The sequence below is a fragment of the Hylobates moloch genome, unplaced genomic scaffold, assembly GCF_009828535.3.
Source record: "Hylobates moloch isolate HMO894 unplaced genomic scaffold, HMol_V3 SCAFFOLD_17, whole genome shotgun sequence".
Lineage (NCBI taxonomy): Eukaryota > Metazoa > Chordata > Mammalia > Primates > Hylobatidae > Hylobates > Hylobates moloch.
Window position 1 is genome coordinate 53777304 of NW_026652292.1, and position 18213 is coordinate 53795516.

Below are 18213 nucleotides of genomic sequence, written 5' to 3' on the forward strand. Positions count from 1 at the left end.
GTCAATAAAGTGGTGAAGATGGCACTCCTTATAATTTGTTTTAGTATTTATGTCCCATTTCTAGAATGCTTATCTCACAGAAGGTGGTAAGCAGAGAAGTCTTAAAACTCAGATTAGCATTGTCAGATACTATTTACCAATGGTAAGTTATGGTTTACACATGTGATATAAGCCATTCTCTGGGTAGAACGACTTGCCCCAGATGCAAATATCTCAAGGAAAATCCCAGGTCCTCATCTTCAATGGCTACATTTTACTAGAACTATTGTGAATACTGAGTTCAGGTCACTTGCAATTATTCCCTTGATTATGAGACATATGACAGTTATATAGGAGGGCATGATTAAAACAGGCAATGAACAGATCCTCAGTTAAGCCCAGAAAGGACTGACTGGCCTCTGGTGTCATACACGATCACTAGAAAGAAGGAGACCAACAATATGAGGTTGAATGATGCTTCATCCAAAGCCTTCTGCAGACAACTAACTGCCTAGACCTGATGCCCCTGTGTCTTGAAAGATTTAGCTTCTGGACATTCCTAATATAACATGATAGTAAGGAAGAACTGAACCCTTGACCATGAACCAAGGCAGGACCTCTATCTATGAAGGCTTAATGAACATGGAGAAAGAGAGAAGGGACCAGGAGTTTTGAGGGGCAGAGAAGAAGTGGCAAGATGGAAGTTGCTGTGTGTCTGTGATAAGTTGGAAAAATTCACTGCATAAAGGAACTTGAACCAGGCTGCCAGTGGGGACCAGCTTCCTTCAGTGGCAGGACACCTGACCACAAACCATATGCCTTTGTCAGTCTGTTCTGTGTTGCTATAAAGGAATACCTGAGACTGGGAAGTTTGTAAAGAAAAGAGGCTTATTTGACTCATGATTCTACAAGGCTGTACAAGCATGGCGCCAGCATCTGCTTGGCTTCTGGTGGGGCATCAGGAAGTTTTACTCATGGTGGAAGGCAAGAGGGAGCAAGTGAGTCACATAATGAGAGAGGGAGCAAGAGAGAGAAGGGAGGAGCTGCCAGCCTCTTTAAATAACCAGATCTCTTGGTAACTGATAGAGTGAAAACTCACTCATTACCATGGGGAGGGCATCAATGCCGTTCACGAAGGATTCGCCTCTGTGACCCAAACACCTCCCACCAGGCCCCATCCCCAAAGTTGAGGATAACATTTCAACATGAGATTTGGAGGGGATAAACATCCAAACCATATCAGTGCCTGAGTGAAAAAGCCAGAGTTGGTTCTATTCCTGTCACTGGGATTTTGGCAATCACTATATCTGAGTGTCCTCTGAGTACACATGTACCCGTATTATGACTTCAGCTCCCTAAAGTATCTCCCTGCTTAAATTCTTGCTCCCTCTCACCCATTAGCCACACTGCAGGCAGATGGATCCTTTTAAAAATGCAAATCTGATTACCATAGCTAAGATTTCCTGTTACATAGTCAGAAGCTACATACGGCCACTTATTTACTTCTTAAATAAAATATAGGTAAAACTATTAATAATATTCTGTTTTACAGATGAAAATCTGAGGAACGGAGAAGTTAAGTAACTTGTCCAAAGTCACACAGGAAATAAGTAGTAGAGGTGGAATTTCTACCTAGGCTCTTAATGCTATTTTACACCTTTCCTGCTTAAGCTTCCTATCATCCCAAAGATAGTGTCTAGAATCCATGACCTGATTTACAATCTCCTCTGTGATAAGCTCCCTGCCTAACACTTCAATCTCATTTCATGTCATGTTTGCCTTCACTGTTCATGCTCTGGCTATACATACATGCTCTCACACAAGTGTACATGTACAACATGTATAAGTATATAGCTTATATATTTACACATGCACATATATTTACATCTCTATGCAAATATAGATATAGATTCTTCTCTACTTACAGTGGGGTTACATCCTGATAAACCTGTTGTCAGTTGAAAGTATGATAAGTTGAAAATTCATTTAATACACTTAACCTACTGAACATCATAGCTTAGCCTAGTCTACCTTAAAGGTGCTCAGAACACTTATGTTAGACTACAGCTGGGAAAAAGCATTTAACACAAAGCCAATTTTATAATAAAATGTTGAGTATCTCACGTAATTCAAAGAATACTGCATTGAAAGTGAAAAACAGAATGGTTGTACAGGTACTTGAAGTGCAGTTTCTACTGAATGTGTATCACTTTGAACCATTACAAAGCCAAGAAATCGTAGGTCAAACCATTGTTTCGTTGAGGACTGTCTGTACAAATTTCCACTAATGTGAGAACAAAAGAGGCTGTATGGTATAGCGAGTAGGAGTATGGACACTCAGGCCAAACTACCTTGGTTCAAATTCTGATCCTGCCACTTATTTGCTTCAAGGTCAGCAGCAATTTACTTCTGTATTTCTAAGTTTCCTTACCTAATAAAATGAAGAAGGTAAGATTGATCTCCTAGACTCATGGCAAGGATTGACAAGTTAATGTATACATAGCACTTAGAATAAATGTCTGGCAGGTAGTAATTTCTATATACTGTTAGAATTTTCTCTCAAATTTGTCTTGAAAGTATGTTCTCTCTGCCTAGAATATTCTTTTAACCCAGCCATTTCCCACTGCCTAACCTTGAGGATTCACCTTAGATGTCAACTCCTCCATAGGCGTTCTTGATGCCTCCAGATGGGCTGAGCTTCTCCCCAGCCTTTACACATGCCCAGTGTACCCTGGGCTGCAAGCACCACCCTGGTCACTGTTGTTTACAACTGTATGCTCTGCGAGACTGTAAACTCCATGAGGGCAGGCACTCTGTTTTCAATATTATGGTATCATTGCACTCACAACTCTTCCTGGTACAGAGAAGAGGCTCAATAAATGTCTGAATAATAAATAAGGCTCGGGGAGAAAGTACCTTAATCTGCCCCTGGGGCTCTGGGGTAGATGTCAATGAGGAGGTAACACATGTATCTGGACTTGAAGGACAGGTACACGGGACAATGTCCTTCAGTGAGGTTAGGTGGGCCTGTTGATACACACACAACAGCTCTGCAAAGACAGAAATGTGACATGGACTGCCCATGTAGAATTGGTAAGGTCACAGTATCATAAATGTGGAGACTTAAAAGAAAACTTAAAGATCTGGTAGAAGAAATACTTATAGATAAGAAAACTGAGGTATGTTACTTTTTCAAGGGACTATAATTATTGACAAAGGGGACCTCTTAAATGAGTGCTCTTTTTAATATATGAAGACTTATCAAAAGGTTTCCCTCTCTCCTATAATAAAATATGAGGATGGAAAGAAATAGGCCATTATCTTCAGTGAAAAACAAAAACAAAAACAGGAACAGAAATTCAAATACCACTTGTTCTAACTTAACCAGTGGGAGCTAAATAATGTGTACACCTGGATATGGACTGTGGAATAATAGACACTGGAGACAGAATGGTGGGCGGGTGGGAGGGTGAGAGGGAGTGAGAAATGAGAAATTACTTAATGGGTACAATGTATACTATTTGGGTGATGGCTATGCTAAAATCTCAGACTTTACAACCACGCAATATATCCATGCATTAAAACCATACTTGTACCTCTACATTTATACCAAGAAAGAAAAAGAAATGGCTGCCACGTGCTCAGAATTTGAGAAACGCCTCATGGTGACTGTACTAAATGGGGACACGTAGTCCCCTGCAAAAGGGCAACGCTCTCTGAATTCTGTTTATTACAAGATTAATCCTCTTGGGTAATTTTCAGTGTTGGTGTAATCAGACAGCCACCATTTAGCAGAAATAAATGCTCAGCAAAATTTAGCTGCTCCTGTAAATTCTAGAGCCTCCCACAGTGTCACTGCTGTATATTTAGGAGAAGCAATAGGTAGAAGATTGCCTATGAGTACAAAGTAAAGGAAGAACAATAATACTGCCTTGAGAAGTCTGGCATGAGAATTCCAGAAGAGCCATTCCAGGCAGCAGAAATGGTGAGCTGATATTTACAATTAAATTGGAGCAATGAAAGTCAATCATGACATAATGCTTTCCTTCCCTTTTGCCTCTTTGTCTCCCTTCCCCCTTTTTATAAGCTGCCTCACTCACATGGATGGGAGAAGGATGATGTAACATGCTTATAATACTTCTGGGAATGTCAACTTGGTAAGGTCGGTCCAGGCTTTGATGGACATGACTGAAATGTGAAGAGACCTAAACAGGTTGGAGCACTGGCCCTGTGAAATGATGTGTGACTCAACAAAGAGACATGCATTTCACTATTTCACTGCCAAAAGCAGCATCCATTTGATTAGTAGAAAATGGAAAAGGGATGATTAGTTACTTGACAATGTGGAGAAAAGATCAAGGGGAGCACAACAAATCTTGTCAACTATAAAAGCCAGTTACGTATTTTGGTAACTTGTGGAGCAAGATGCATTTTGAGATTCTCAGGCAGGAAGACAGTTAAGAGACAGAGGAGAAAAAAACAAAAACACATGTCCAGAGAAGGAGATTGGGCTCAACAGACTAGTCGAGCTGTAGTGAGGGAAGAAACGGTGGAAGAAAGGTGTTACAACTGACAACAGACTTGCAGTGTGACAGTAAATGATTGCCCAATTCAGAAATTATTAGTAAGGCCATGCTAATGTAAGACCCACAAAATTTAACTTAACATACAATTTTGATGTGTTGGTTAAGTTAAAGATTTCTAGTTTCTTTATTTGCCTAAAACTAGTTGGCGATTCGTGCCCAATTCTTCATCCTCTGGTTAGCAGGATAAAGTGAACTTTTAGTTCTATTCCATTTAAACCAGAGTTCAAACTGTTGTTTTCAAGGACCTTTAGTTTTCAAGGAACTTTATTTTGTGCTCATTTGCTCTTGGATCAAGATGCCGAGCCTCTCAAAAAGGCTCGGTTTCCTCATTGCTTTGCTTTTTTCCCTAAGAAGACATCTGAGCAACCTCATATCCTGAAGGGGAAAAGTGGAACTCTTGGGCCCAGCCCCCAGTGATGCCTACTGGCAGTCACAGCTGGGTTTGGGGCACTGCCAATTACATGATCACACACAATTTATTTGTAAGGTAAAAATCCTGACTCTGACATGTAAAAAATGTGAAAATCCATGCATCTTAGAATCAATGAAATCTGGTGAATATTGTTCAAGGAATATTGTTTGAACAGCTGTGTACAGTTTGGACCAGAGCACATAACCACCACAGGTAGGGAAAGATCAGAAAAAGATTTCCATAGACATTCAGCTGTTAAGAAACGAAAGCTTGTGCAAAGACAGAGATTTTTCAAAATGGAAAGAAAAGGCAAGCTTCGAAGAAACACTGTGGCAGATGAGTCAACCGGAACAGTGGCAGCTTGGATCTAGTTTTAAAGGATGAAAGAATGGACTAAGCCAAGAGTTGAAAGTCTTGAAGACAGGGAAGTAGTAGCACTTGAGAATTCAGAAAGGGAAAAGGAGGATGAGTTCTGTTTTAAACATATTAACATTCAAAAAAAAAAGTCAGAGAATTATCCTCACACAACTATGGTGGGGGAGAGAGGTGGAGATGTTGATGCAAAGATTACTCATGTACAGGAGGCAGCTTAAGGAGAAGGTTACACTCTCATTGGGGGTTTAGGGAAGAAGAAAACCAGGTGGACGGGCATGGACCTGTGCTGCCCAAGGAGACATGGAGAGATGGAACCTCAGCAATGAAGAGCTGACAAACCCCAGACCAAATGGGCTGCAGGAGACATCTCTGCCCAGGATAAGCATCCACCCCTTTGGTGCCTTCAGGTGGCATCCAATTGTTATCCTGAGATGGAAAGTAGGTGCGGGCAAGATCTTCCTGCTAGGCTGAGCTGCGAGTTTCTCACACTTCCTTACACACCTAGGAAGCTGACACTTGCCTCTTAGAGTGAAGGAAAAGAGCTGGGACCAGCACACGGAGGAGTTCCTACTCTGAGACCACACTGTCACGTTTAATTGCAAAGGTGTGTTTGGGCAATTTCTTTTGAAAGCTACATTTTACAAAAGGTAACATATGACACCCACTAAGATGAAGACTGTTAATTTAAGATTCCGAAATAAAAGGGGTTAGAGTTTCCATCATGTGCCTCTCTTGATTTCAAATCAAGCTTCAAGATTAATACAGCAGGCAAATGCATCACTGACCATATGTTTGAGTCTGTTGCCTCATGTATAACAGTCACCTAGTCCTGGTTCTACAGCAGTTTTGAAAGTTGCATTAAGTATTTATTTCAGGTTATATACCCCCTATTAACACAATGCCCAAAAGCAGTCAGATAAAAGAAAAAGTTACTCATTTGACAGGTGGAAAATTTCTTTTTTTTTTTTTTCTTTTTTTGAGATGGAGTTTCACTCTTTTGCCTAGCCTGGAGTGCAGTGGTGCGATCTCGATCTCGGCTCACTGCAACCTCCGCCTTCCAGTTTCAAGCGAATCTCCTGCCTCAGCCTCCCGAGTAGCTGGGATTACAGGCACCTGCCACCACGCCTGGCTAATTTTTGTATTTTTAGTAGAGACGGGGTTTCACCATGTTGGCTGGGCTGGTCTCGAACTTCTGACCTTGTGATCCACCTGCCTCAGCCTCCCAGAGTGTTAGGAGTACCGGCGTGAGCCATGGCACCCAGCCAAATTTATTTTCTTAATCATTTTCTGGATTTTTAATTTTTATATATTTTTTACACATACAAATGAATTTCCATTCCCACTGTGGCTCCTCTAGTAAAGGCCCCCATGGCTCTCAGCTGGACTTCTGTCACCAGGCAGTCAGGCCATTATCCCATCAGGATGATCCCATCCAGACAGACCCCACTACTATCTAGAGCTTTGCTGTCCAGCCTGGGAGCTACTGGCCACATGCAGCTGGTCAAGCACTAAAATGTGGCCTGTTCAAATTGCAATGTGCTCTGAGCGTAAAATACACTGAATTTTAAAAACTCAGGATAAAAACAAGAATGTAAAATGCCTCATTAATAATTTTCATATTGACCATGTGTTAAAATGGTGTTTTAGATATTATCTTAAAATATTAAAATTTTAAAAACCATGTCAGAGAGAGAATAACAAAGAATATCTAAGAAAAACCAGAAAGAATGAAAACATGAAATATTTGGAAATGACCTTCACAAAATATGCTCATTTAAAAAAGATGACTATACTCTTCTTAAAGCTAAAAAGAGACTTGAGCATAAGCAGAAAAAAAATAAAAAAACTTTTGGCAAACAAATTTTATGCTATTTTATGTTTCCTTTTACTTATTAGAACATGGCTAGTTGGAAAATCTAACATTATTTATGTGGATTGCATCTGTGACTCACATTATGTTTCTTTTACATAGTGCTGGTATAGATTCTCAGCTTCTGGGTCTTAGTCATTTAATCAATAAATTGAAATCGATCAACCATCATTTATTATGGATCTAGTATGAGCCACGTACTATAACAAAGCAATCCCCAAAACTTTTTGGTACCAGGGACCAGTTTTGTGGAAGACAATTTTTCCACAGAGGTAGGGGCATGGTTTGGGGATGAAACTGTTTCACCTCAGATGATCAGGCATTTGATTCTCATAAAGAGTCCACAACCTAGATCCCTCGCATTCACAGTTCACAATAGGGTTCGTGTTCCTATGAGAATCTAATGCCACTGCTGATCTGACAGGAGGCGGAGCTCAGGTGGTAATGCTGCCGCGCTGCTCACCTCCTGCCCTGTGGCCCAGTTTCTAGCAGGCCACAGTCCAGGAGTTGGGGACCTCTGCTATAACAGATTCTGGTAATATGAAGATATAAATAATGTGATTGCTAACTTCTAAGAGCTCCCAGTTAGTGGGAGAGGGACATTTAAAAATTAATTAAAACAAATAAGACATGCTAGTAAAGATTAGAAATAAAGTACTCTGGAATCTCATAGAAGGACTTCGCTATATTTTAATGAATGAGGAGGAATTTTTCCACTCATTTGCCTGGGAGGCAATTTAAGCCCCCGCCCCCGACCCTCCATCAGAGGGCACAGTGGGTGAGAAAATTCGGGGCGGGTGGGGGAAGGAAACACATCTGGTGAACCAAATGTAGTTCACAAAGGCTAGAACAGGCTGCCTGTGGGAGTCACAGATAAGACCTCAAGAGTAGGCAGGGGTAAAAAAGAACTTGCACATTATGCCAAGAAGCATAGACTGTATCTTGTGGACAAGGGTGATTGGTGTTTAAAAATACCACTGTAGCAATATTGTGGAGGATGAACCAGATGGGTAAAGTAGATTAAGAGTTTGGTATTAGGGAGGAAAAGGCAGAGATGAAGGAAATGGGAAGTCAGGGTACCCATGGCAACAGTCAAGGTCACAATAATATAGATATGAACAAAAGGAACAGATTGGAGAAGTATTTAGGGAGGTAGAATTGGCAGATCTTTGGGATTTCATGGATGTCAGAGGTAAAGAAAAAAGGAGGTTTATGAACTTTGTGACTAAGACAAACGGAAATACCAGGTGCCCACTAATGAAGTTGGCTATCAGAAGGTATTCTTAAAGAGTGATATAAAGCTCAGGGGCTGGATTCAGATGGAAATTTCTTTTGAAATGGAAGTGTCCTAAGTATTCAGATCAGCTAAACACCCCCTTTAGAGGTCCCTGCCCTAACTGGATTCAATCTTGGCTCAGTATACCAGCGACCCATGTGGGACAGATTTATGAGTTCAGAGAGTAGAGGGGGAGATTACTTAGAAATCAGAACAGATGTCTTGGGAAAGCTAGGCCTTCAGCTGTATTGTGAAGGACAGGGTGTGGGGTGGCTAGGGGTGAAGAAAGGGTACATCTGATAGGAAGCAAGCATTGAAATAGATATAGTAACTAGAATGTGAGAGTTAGGAATGAGCAATCAGGAAGATGTGCTCAAAGCACAGGCTGAGGATGGACTGGCATGGATTATTTATGTGGGGAAGAATGAAAAATGAAGCTGGAGTTACATTAAAGAGAGATCCTATAGGCAGCGGGAAGCCATTAAAAACTTTTAAGCAAAGAAACTGGCAATATGGCATTTGTTGAATGTCTTGAGGTGGCCTTATTTGGGTTAAATCTGTTTGGTGTTCTATAACCTTGTACTTGAATACTGGTCTTTCTACAGGTTTGGGAAGTTCTGTTATTATCCCTTTGAATACACTTTCTACCCCACTCTATCTCCTCTTTAAGGCCAATAATTCTTAAAGTGGCCCTTTTGAGGCTATTTTCTAGATCTTGTAGGCATGCTTCATTCTTTATTCTTTTTTCTCCTCTGTGTATTTTCAAATAGCCTGTTTTCAGGTTCACTAATTCTTTCTTCTGCTTGATCAATTCTGCTGGTAAGAGACTCTGATACATTCTTCAGTATGTCAACTGAACTTTTCAACTCCAGAATTTCTGCTTTTTTGAAATTATACCAAGTTATTTGTTAAGTTTATCTGATAGGATTCCATATTCCTTCTCTGTGTTATCTTGAACTTCTTTGAGTTTCCCCAAAATGGCTATTTTTAATTCACTGTCTGAAAGTTCACAATATCCTTGTCAGGATTGGTCCTTGGTGCCTTACCGAACTCATCTGGGGAGATCATATTTTCCTGGATGGTCTTGATATTTGTTGGTGTTTGGGTATTTAAGAGTTAGGTATTTATTGTAGTCTTCACAGTCTGAGCTTGTTAGTACCTGTCGTTCTTGGGAAGGTTTTCTCAGGTATTCAAAGGGACTTGGGTTTGTGATCTAGGTTTTTGGTCACTGTAGCTGTATCTGTATTAGGGAATACTCCAAGCCGAGTAACATGTGGCTCTTCTGCCTTGGTGGTCTTGGATAAGATCTAGAAGAATTCTCTGGATTACCAGGCAGAGACTCTTGTTATCTTCCCTTACTCTCTGAGTCCCTCTCTCTGGGCTGAGCTTCCTGGAGCTGAGGGAGGGGTGACACAAGCATCCTTATAACCACCACCACTGGGACTACGCTAGGTTAGACATGAAGCCATCACAGCAGTGAGTCCCACAAGGCCCTTGATAACCACTGCCTAGCTACTGCCTACGTTCACTCAAGGACCTAAGGCTTTACAGTCAGCAGGTGGTGATGCCAGCCAGGTTTGTGTCCTTCCCTTTAGGGCAGCAAGTTGTCCTCAGCCCTGGCAGGTTCAGAGATGCCCTTCATGAGCCGGGGCCTGAAGTTGGAAACCTCAGAAATCTACCTGATCTTCTATTCTACTGTGGCTGAGCTGATCCCTAAGCCACATGACAAAGTCCTTCCCACTCTTCCCTCCCTTTTCCACGAGCAGAGGAATCTTTTCCCATGGCCACCACTACCCCAAGCTCACAGCAAGTACTTCCTGGCTACTGCCAACATTTACTTGAGGTCCAAGGGCTCCTTGGTCAGCTTGTAGTGAATGCTGCCAGGTCTGGGACTCTCCCTTCAGGGCAATGGGCTCCCTGCTATTCCAGGGCAGGTCCAGAAATACCATCTGAAAGCCAAGGCCTGCAACAGGGAACCCCAAGAGCCCGCTTGGTGCTCTACCCTACTGTGGCAGAGCTGGTACCTAAACTGCCAGATAAATTTCCCTTTATTCTTCCCTCTCCTGTTCTAAAGCAGGAATCTCCCCCTATAGCCACCACAGCTGGGAATGTGCTGGGTCATGCCCATTAATAACCAGCACGTCTCTGAATGTCACCCAAGGCCCATGGTGAGTAATGCCTGGGTATTACTGCTGATTATTCAGAGCCCAGGATTGGTCCTTGGTGCCTTACTGAACTCATCTGGGGAGATCATGGCTCTTTAGTCAGCAAGTGATGAGTCCTGCCAGGACTGGGTCCTTTTTTTTTTTTTTTTTTTCCCAAGGCAGCAAGTTACCTTCTAGCCTGAGGTGTGTATAAAAATGTCATCTGGGAGCTAGGGCCTGGAATGGGGGACTCAGGACCCTGCCCCGTGCATTATCCTACTGTGGCTGAGCTGGTGTCCAAGTTGCCAAAGTCCTCTCTACTCTTTCCTTTCCATTACTCAAGTGGAAGGAAGGAGTGTCTCTCTTAGAGCCGCGAGCTGCACTCCCTGGGGTTGGGGGAGGGGTAGTGCAAGCACTCTCTTGGCCATCTCAGCTGGTATCTTGCTAGTTCGCATGCACCCCAAGTCCACTGGTTCCAAGCCCAGCCCGGCACCAGGACTTGCCAGGAGTTGGAGTCCTTGTGGCCTAGACTGCCTTTCAAGTTCATTCAGAACCCAAGAACACTTTAGCCCACGGTGGCATGGCTTGCCGAAACTCAGTCTCTGATCACTGAAAGGGGCGATTCTCCTCTGACTAGGCCTGGTCTAAATGGGCCTCAGTGGGCACTGGCTGATTTCTGCCCAATGTTGCTTTCTGCTGTGACAGGGGCAGTAAATTCTAATGCAAACTCCCACAATCACTGTACTCTGCCTTCACCAAGCACATAGATTCTTTCTCCGCACCATGTGGCTGCTGCTGGGGGTTAGGGGAGGGATGGCACTGGAAATTCAAGACAGTCTTTCCTACCCTCTTCAGTGCCTCTTCCAGTGATATGAAGTTAAAACCAGGTACTGGGATCACTCAACCTGATTTTTGGTTCTTATGCTATTTTGTGTAGATAATTGTTTAGTTTGGTGTTCCTTCGGGAGGACAATCAGTGGAAGCTTCTATTTGGTCATCTTGTTCCACGTCCCTTCGTTGACACAATTTGACATTTACATAGGATGACTCTGGTGGTATTGTATAGAAATACTCAAGTAGGGTGGTGGTGTAAGGCAGTTCTGCTGAACACACTTTTACTAAAACCCCACTAAATGCCAAACTCTGTTCCAGGCCCGGGAACTTAAAAACAAACAAGAACCAGTCTCTTCCTCAAGGACTTGCAATCTACTAGGGGTAAGGAGGAAAATAAACCAGTTAGGATGCTTTTTGTTCATCCCATTTTTGAAGCAGTGAGGGTTAGATCAGGACTTCGGCAGAGGGGATGGAGAAGAGTTCCAAAAGCAAGAGTGGATGGCATCTCTGAGTTTATTTATTTATCTCTTTATTTATTGGGTTTTGCACCACCTGCTTTCTCCCCAGGCTGTCTTTACTTTTTTCCAATTCATTCTCCTTGTTCTTATTTTCTATCCTCTTCTCTGTAGCTGGAGGCCCTTAATAAATACCTGCAAATCCATATCTTTTCCTGATGCCCTGGGTGTTCTTTGCTAAGTGGGCTTGATGTTCTTTCCACTGAACTGTTTCCATCCCTGAGTGATCAACCTATATATGTATACATCACATACAGAATTAATCAAAGTTTACATAATCGGAGTCTAGTGTATTTTCATCAAATATCTTAGTTTAAATGAAAAGAAAAAAAAAGGAAAACACTACAAAATAGCCTGCCAAACAGGCACATAGAGAAAAGGTATATGGACTTGCTTAAAATGCATATTAATTTAATTGATATTCTATTAATTTCTATTCTATTCATATTCTATTAATTTAATTGAATAAAGATTGAACTAAATGGATTACTATGTGCAGCTATTTGACTGGCCATTGGGATAAGTTGAATAAGACAACTCTAGGCCTGAGAACATTTGGCACTTATAGGCAGGTGATGAAATGTTTACTTAACCAGACGATGTTTCATTATCTACACTGCTTACTTTAGTTCTTCCTGTTTGCACTATTTTCCTGCTTTGACCATTCCTTTGCATTGTATTCCACTCATAGACCTGAGCAAACCTCTTAATGGTAAGTCATATCACCTCACTCTTTCCCTTCCAACTCAATAAAATTCTAAGTCCTTAATCTTGGCCCATGAGGTCTCACATAATCTTACTTTGATGCCATCTGTAATTACTTCCTTCACTCACATTTGGCTTCTTTACTGTTCCATTTTTTTTTTTTTTTTTTGAGACAGGATCTCACTCTCTTGTCCAGACTGGAGTGTAATAGTGTGATTGTTCCTAGAATATTCTAAATACACTTCCACCTCAGACCCTTTTCCTTGTTTCCTATGCCTGGATTCCTCCCCACAATTCTAGACATCCGCATGACTTGCTCCATCACTTTCTGCAGATCTCTGCTCAAATACTGCCTTATCACCAAGTCTTTCTCTGACTACCTGGCATGCCCTAACCCTACTTTCTGTGATTTTTAAAATAGAAGCATTTATTCAATAAAATGCATTTATTATCCCTGGAATCTACATTGTCTGCCTCTCCTAACAATGTTAGAAGCTCCTCAGAAGAGGGTCTGGTTGGTTTGCTCCTTTATTCCCAGCACTTATAATGTTGGTTGCCATGTGGTCAGCACTCAACAAATACTTCTTGAATGAACTGGATGGATTATCAGGAGTTATGCATTGAATTTCAGAGAAGCAAAGAGGAGGGTACATGGCCTATCTTGGGAGGTGTGGGAGGGATCAGAGAAGGCTTTCTTTCACAAGTTATATCTGGGCTGGGTCTTCATTCATTCATTTTTTTTTTCACGTAACCATTCATTCAACAAATTCTCATAGAATTTTCCAATGTGCCAGGGACTATAGGACCAGGAATGCAGTTGTCTTGAAATTCCGTAAAAACAGACAAGCCTCTGTTTTTATGGAACTTATAATCTAGTGGGAGAAAGGCAATAAGCAGGCCAATACATAAACAAACAAGAAAAAATATCTGATACTGGCACATGCTATGCAAAGAACTAAAACAGTATGATGCCAAAGAGAGGTGGTTACTTTAGGTTGGGTCACAAGAACAGCATCTCTAGAGGAGAAGAGGCTTTCTGGTTTCTGGAATTTTCAGCCATAAAGACACATGCACATGTATGTCTATTGCAGCACTATTCACAATAGCAAAGACTTGGAACCAACCCAAATGTCCATCAATGACAGACTGGATAAAGAAAACATGGCACATATACACCATGGAATACTATGCAGCCATAAAAAGGAGGAGTTCATGTCCTTTGCAGGGACATGAATGAAGCTGGAAACCATCATTCTCAGCAAACTAACACAGGAACAGAAAACCAAACACCATATGTTCTCACTCATAAGCGGGAGTTGAACAATGAGAACACACGGACACAGGGAGGGGAACATCACACACTGGGGCCTGCTGGGGGTGGGGGGCTAGGGGAGTGATAGCATTAGGAGAAATACCTAATGTAGATGTCGGGTTGATGGGTGCAGCAAACCACCATGGTACGTGTATACCTATGTAACAAACCTGCATATTCCGCACACGTATACCAGAACTTAAAGTATAATAATAATAAAAAAAAGAAAAGCATCTCTAGGGGTGACATTTCAGTGGAGACCTGAGGGACAATAAGAAAGCACCTGTGTGAAGATAAAGGGAATGAGTATTCTGCAAGACAGAACAGCCAGAGTAAAATTCTCAAGTATGAATGGGCTTAAGGTGTTCAGGGATCCAAAAGAGGCCCACAGGGCTGTGGGCCAGTGAGCAAGGGGACACAACATGAGGTTAGATAGGAAGAGTCTTAAAGAATGAGTAGAATCCAGGAGGTGAAGCAGGGGAAGAACCAGACTGAAAAGCATTGTAGTTGAAGAGAATGGCATGAGCAAAGGCAAGCAAGCATGAAGTAGATTGGTATGTTTGAGTAACTCTAGGAAACCACATGTTCTGGGTTCAGTGCACAACCAAAGATGGAATCAGGGGTAAACTGGCTCTTCATGAAGCTTCTAGCATCATATTTTTTGTTGAGTTGAGAGAAGAGAACTGCCTCTCTGAAAAATATATCCTTAGGGAGTGATATAATTAACCTACTATAAAAGACTACACTTAAAAGGTATATTCTTAGAAGATTCAGATATTATGGATGTGAACTCCTGCTAAGCCTAGAGCTTGGAAGCAAATGTAACCTTGCATATTAGTTTTATTCTAAACACAACCTCAGACATGTAAGCTGTTGCCATTCCTATTTTAGACACTGAACTGAAGGATGGGCAGGTTCAGTCACTCCCAGTACCTGTAGAGAGCTGGGGCTCAATTTTACGTCTTCGCTGCCCACTGCGGTGTGCTCTGTGGTCCAACATCTCCTTAGCTGATTCAGTGCACCTGCCTAGAATAATCCTGTCAATTTATTCTATGGGCCTCACCTAGTACAGCTTTCCTTTGCCTGTATCTATCTTCTGTGCCTACCTCTAGTTCAGAAAGTATACTTTTTTTCTCTTTCTCCCTCAGCTAATCCTAGTCAATACCATGGTTTACAGAAGCTGTTCTGTAGCTCACCGACTTCCTCCGTTGACAAAAATGATGCAAAAACAAACTTAAAGATGGGATTATATGCTTGGACACATTTCTTCCTCTCTGGTAACTGAGTCCCCAAGGAGTGTCTAAGTCTTTGGGATTCTTGACAGATTGGAAATTATATAACAACTGGGACCCTGTTATCAGTAAAACCAGATTCCTCAGAGAAGGTAGTGCTGAATTCATGACAAGAAATTTAATTTAGGTTCACAATTTATCAAGTAAATGGTGACTTATGAGTGAAGATTCAATGTGTGTGACATCATGGCCTGGTGGCAACTGACATTATGCATTGAGATTGAAGCCATTTCGAGACTGTTACTTTATACATCATATTAGAAGGCATCAGGAGTATATCAAGATAAAGTATTTATCTGGGAGGAAACAAACAAAGGGTGAAATGTTCTTCCACTAACAATGGTGCATTTTGCACTTCTGCACCACAAACCTCTATTACATATTCATCACTTGACAATGTATATGTGTAGTTTAGATCGCACTGGAGAGTTACGATTTCCATCATAAATGAGGCTGAAAAATTCTGACTAAATAATGTTATCTGTTGCAGGAGCCATTTATTTTTTCCAACATTTGGATGCCCAAAATACATCCAATGTTTTCAAGCACTTTACCGTTAGATGGCAAAATCAGCGGTGCATTAAAACGTTAGGGTGTTCATGAACTTTAGCAATGATGTGTGCCATCACTGTCTCTTGAAAGGCTGATATAATTTTTTGGAGGGAGTAAATGACGTAGCTCCGAAATGAATAGGAAAAACGATGTTCTACAATATGAATAAAAAGTTAAAGGCAAGATAGAAGGCAAGGCCAGGGCAGGCTGATGAAAGGAAATAAGTCTGAAAAAAGTTGGTCCGCATTTTTAAGTGCAAAATATTTCTGGAAACCATAGCTTAAACTCAGGTGCTCAGCAACCTTCATCTCTTCGATAATAGTGGAGACTGTCAAAAAAGCAAATAAATATGGTTCAAAGAAAAAGATGAGCCCACACCAGGAAGGGTCCAAGAAGCACAGCATAAAATAACTAAACATCAAAAATGATGAAATACTTTATTTCCATTTGTCAGTGTTTATTTTTACCCATGCTCGAAGAAAGAAATTTTTCCAGGGCCTAAAACTTGTCTTTTACAACACTCAAGTTGTGACAAGAAGCAAACACTAGTTATTTAACTGGACATAATTGTGAATGAAATTAACACTAGAATTACCTGAAATTCCAATCCATAGTTTTCTCTGCAGAATTCTCTCAGTTTAGGATACACATTTTCTCTTAGTGCCTGTCTTTCTGCTCCCGTATCTGTAGTAGAAAGACAAACACACAGGAAGTGAGTATGTCCACACATATGTTTCTGGCAAAAAAATTAAAACCTAAAAATAAATACTAACAGTAATATAATCAAGTTGAGGTGCTGGATTGTGAAATAACAGGATATTTGGCTGTTGGTATAGACCTGCCCCCTAATTCCACAGAGATCCATTCATCACGCACTCACGAGCAGCCCATAGGACGGACCACTGGTTGGTTCTGTGTATGCTGGCAGGGCTGAGAATTCACAGTTGATTCTTGATGCCCACACAGACCTTCACATTGAGCTCTTAAATAGTTACGACCGCAATGTCTTTGGAAGAGGCAGAAGGACACTGGGTTATCAGGGTTTTAGCTCCACAAAATAAAAGTTTTAAAACACACACACACATACACACGTTGATAAATTTAATTATTGACTTCTAAAAACATCCCAGACTACACCATTGCTATCTAAAGTATTCAGATATATTGTGACATTTTACAAAATTTGGCACAGTATGGAAACAAGCATGAAAACCTATCATAGCAGATCCCACCCACTGTAGATTCAATTGGCCAGTGGTTTAATAAAGTAACGTCTCCCCACCCCTGGCTTAGGGACATTAGATCAGAGATAGAAACTTTTTACATATGTCATACCATGTAAACCTTCTGAAATAAAAAATATTTTATTATCTCCTGTCATTAAGAAAATACAAGAAGAAACACAGAACCTGAAGCTCGAAGAATCACAAAACATATATGCATTTAATGTCAAATGTTTTGCACAGAAAGGGATTCCAAAGTCACCTGTGCTGAACAATTCTGCATCAATGATGGCACTGTGAGATTCTAAGAGCAAACAGGCTGTTCCTTGCCCAGCTACCTTCAGTGAAACATGAATATAGTTTTCAAAAATTAGGTTAATGTGTAATCTTATGAAAAGTACCATTTGCTAAAAGTACCTCTATCCCAGCCGTAACTATGAAACATCTGCATACCACATTTATAACAAAGATAACAGTTTAAAAGAATTTCCTTATTATTCTCAAACACATCTGTCCATGAAAATTTAACCATATGCCGTGTTGACCTACTCTATTTTCCTACTGTTCTCAAGCCTATTTTGAGAAGCAAATAACCAATCATGAAAGTCTGAAATGCAGCTGCAGCCTGGCAGAGTGACAGGAACCAGTGTTTACATAGAAATCAAAGATTCAGAGAAATACAAGGTCTTCTAGATTGTCTGTGATCTAAACAAATAGGGTATATTCCAGCCTTAGATTCAATATAGTTCTAAGTCCAAAGAGAAAAAGCAGGACACCCATCGGAGGAGCTCTACATTAAAGCGGGGCCCATGCGGTGTTATGGCACTGATGGAGGCAGTTATATTAAGCTTTCACATAATTTCTATAATCTTGAGATCAGAATGCCCATCCTCCCTTGCTCCATTTTAAGAGCTGAAAATGCTAACTTCACAATAAAGCTGATAATATTCAATAAATTTCTCTAAAAGCCCTTAGATTTTCAAAACCCAAATAACAAAAAAAACCCACTTTAAAAAGAAACAAATACTGCCAGATATAGAAGATAAAAATATATTCAAAAGGGTTAAAAAATTCTGAAAAAAATAGTATCTAAATCATACATAAAATAATTATGTAATGATATAAGAAACAGAAATTT

General features: G+C 40.9%; 1 protein-coding gene and 1 long non-coding RNA gene across 4 annotated transcripts in view; one reads left to right on the forward strand and one right to left on the reverse strand.

Annotated features, from left to right (window-relative positions):
* The window catches only part of LOC116456878 (NACHT and WD repeat domain-containing protein 2-like), a 110383-nt gene that overhangs the window by 13319 nt on the left and 78851 nt on the right, over positions 1 to 18213 (reverse strand). Inside the window, exon 2 of the mRNA XM_032135737.2 lies at positions 16448 to 16536. Coding sequence (XP_031991628.1) covers positions 16448 to 16536 — 89 coding nt within the window. The remainder of the gene's footprint in view (positions 1 to 16447; positions 16537 to 18213) is intronic.
* The window catches only part of LOC131381712 (uncharacterized), a 106533-nt gene continuing 96697 nt past the window's right edge, over positions 8378 to 18213 (forward strand). Inside the window, exons 1-2 of one of the 3 annotated variants that reach the window (XR_009210601.1) lie at positions 8378 to 8414; positions 11795 to 11857. This is a non-coding gene — a long non-coding RNA (uncharacterized LOC131381712). Of the gene's footprint in view, positions 8500 to 11794; positions 11858 to 18213 lie in introns of all 3 variants that reach the window. The other 2 variants (XR_009210603.1, XR_009210602.1) reach the window with 2 other exon arrangements.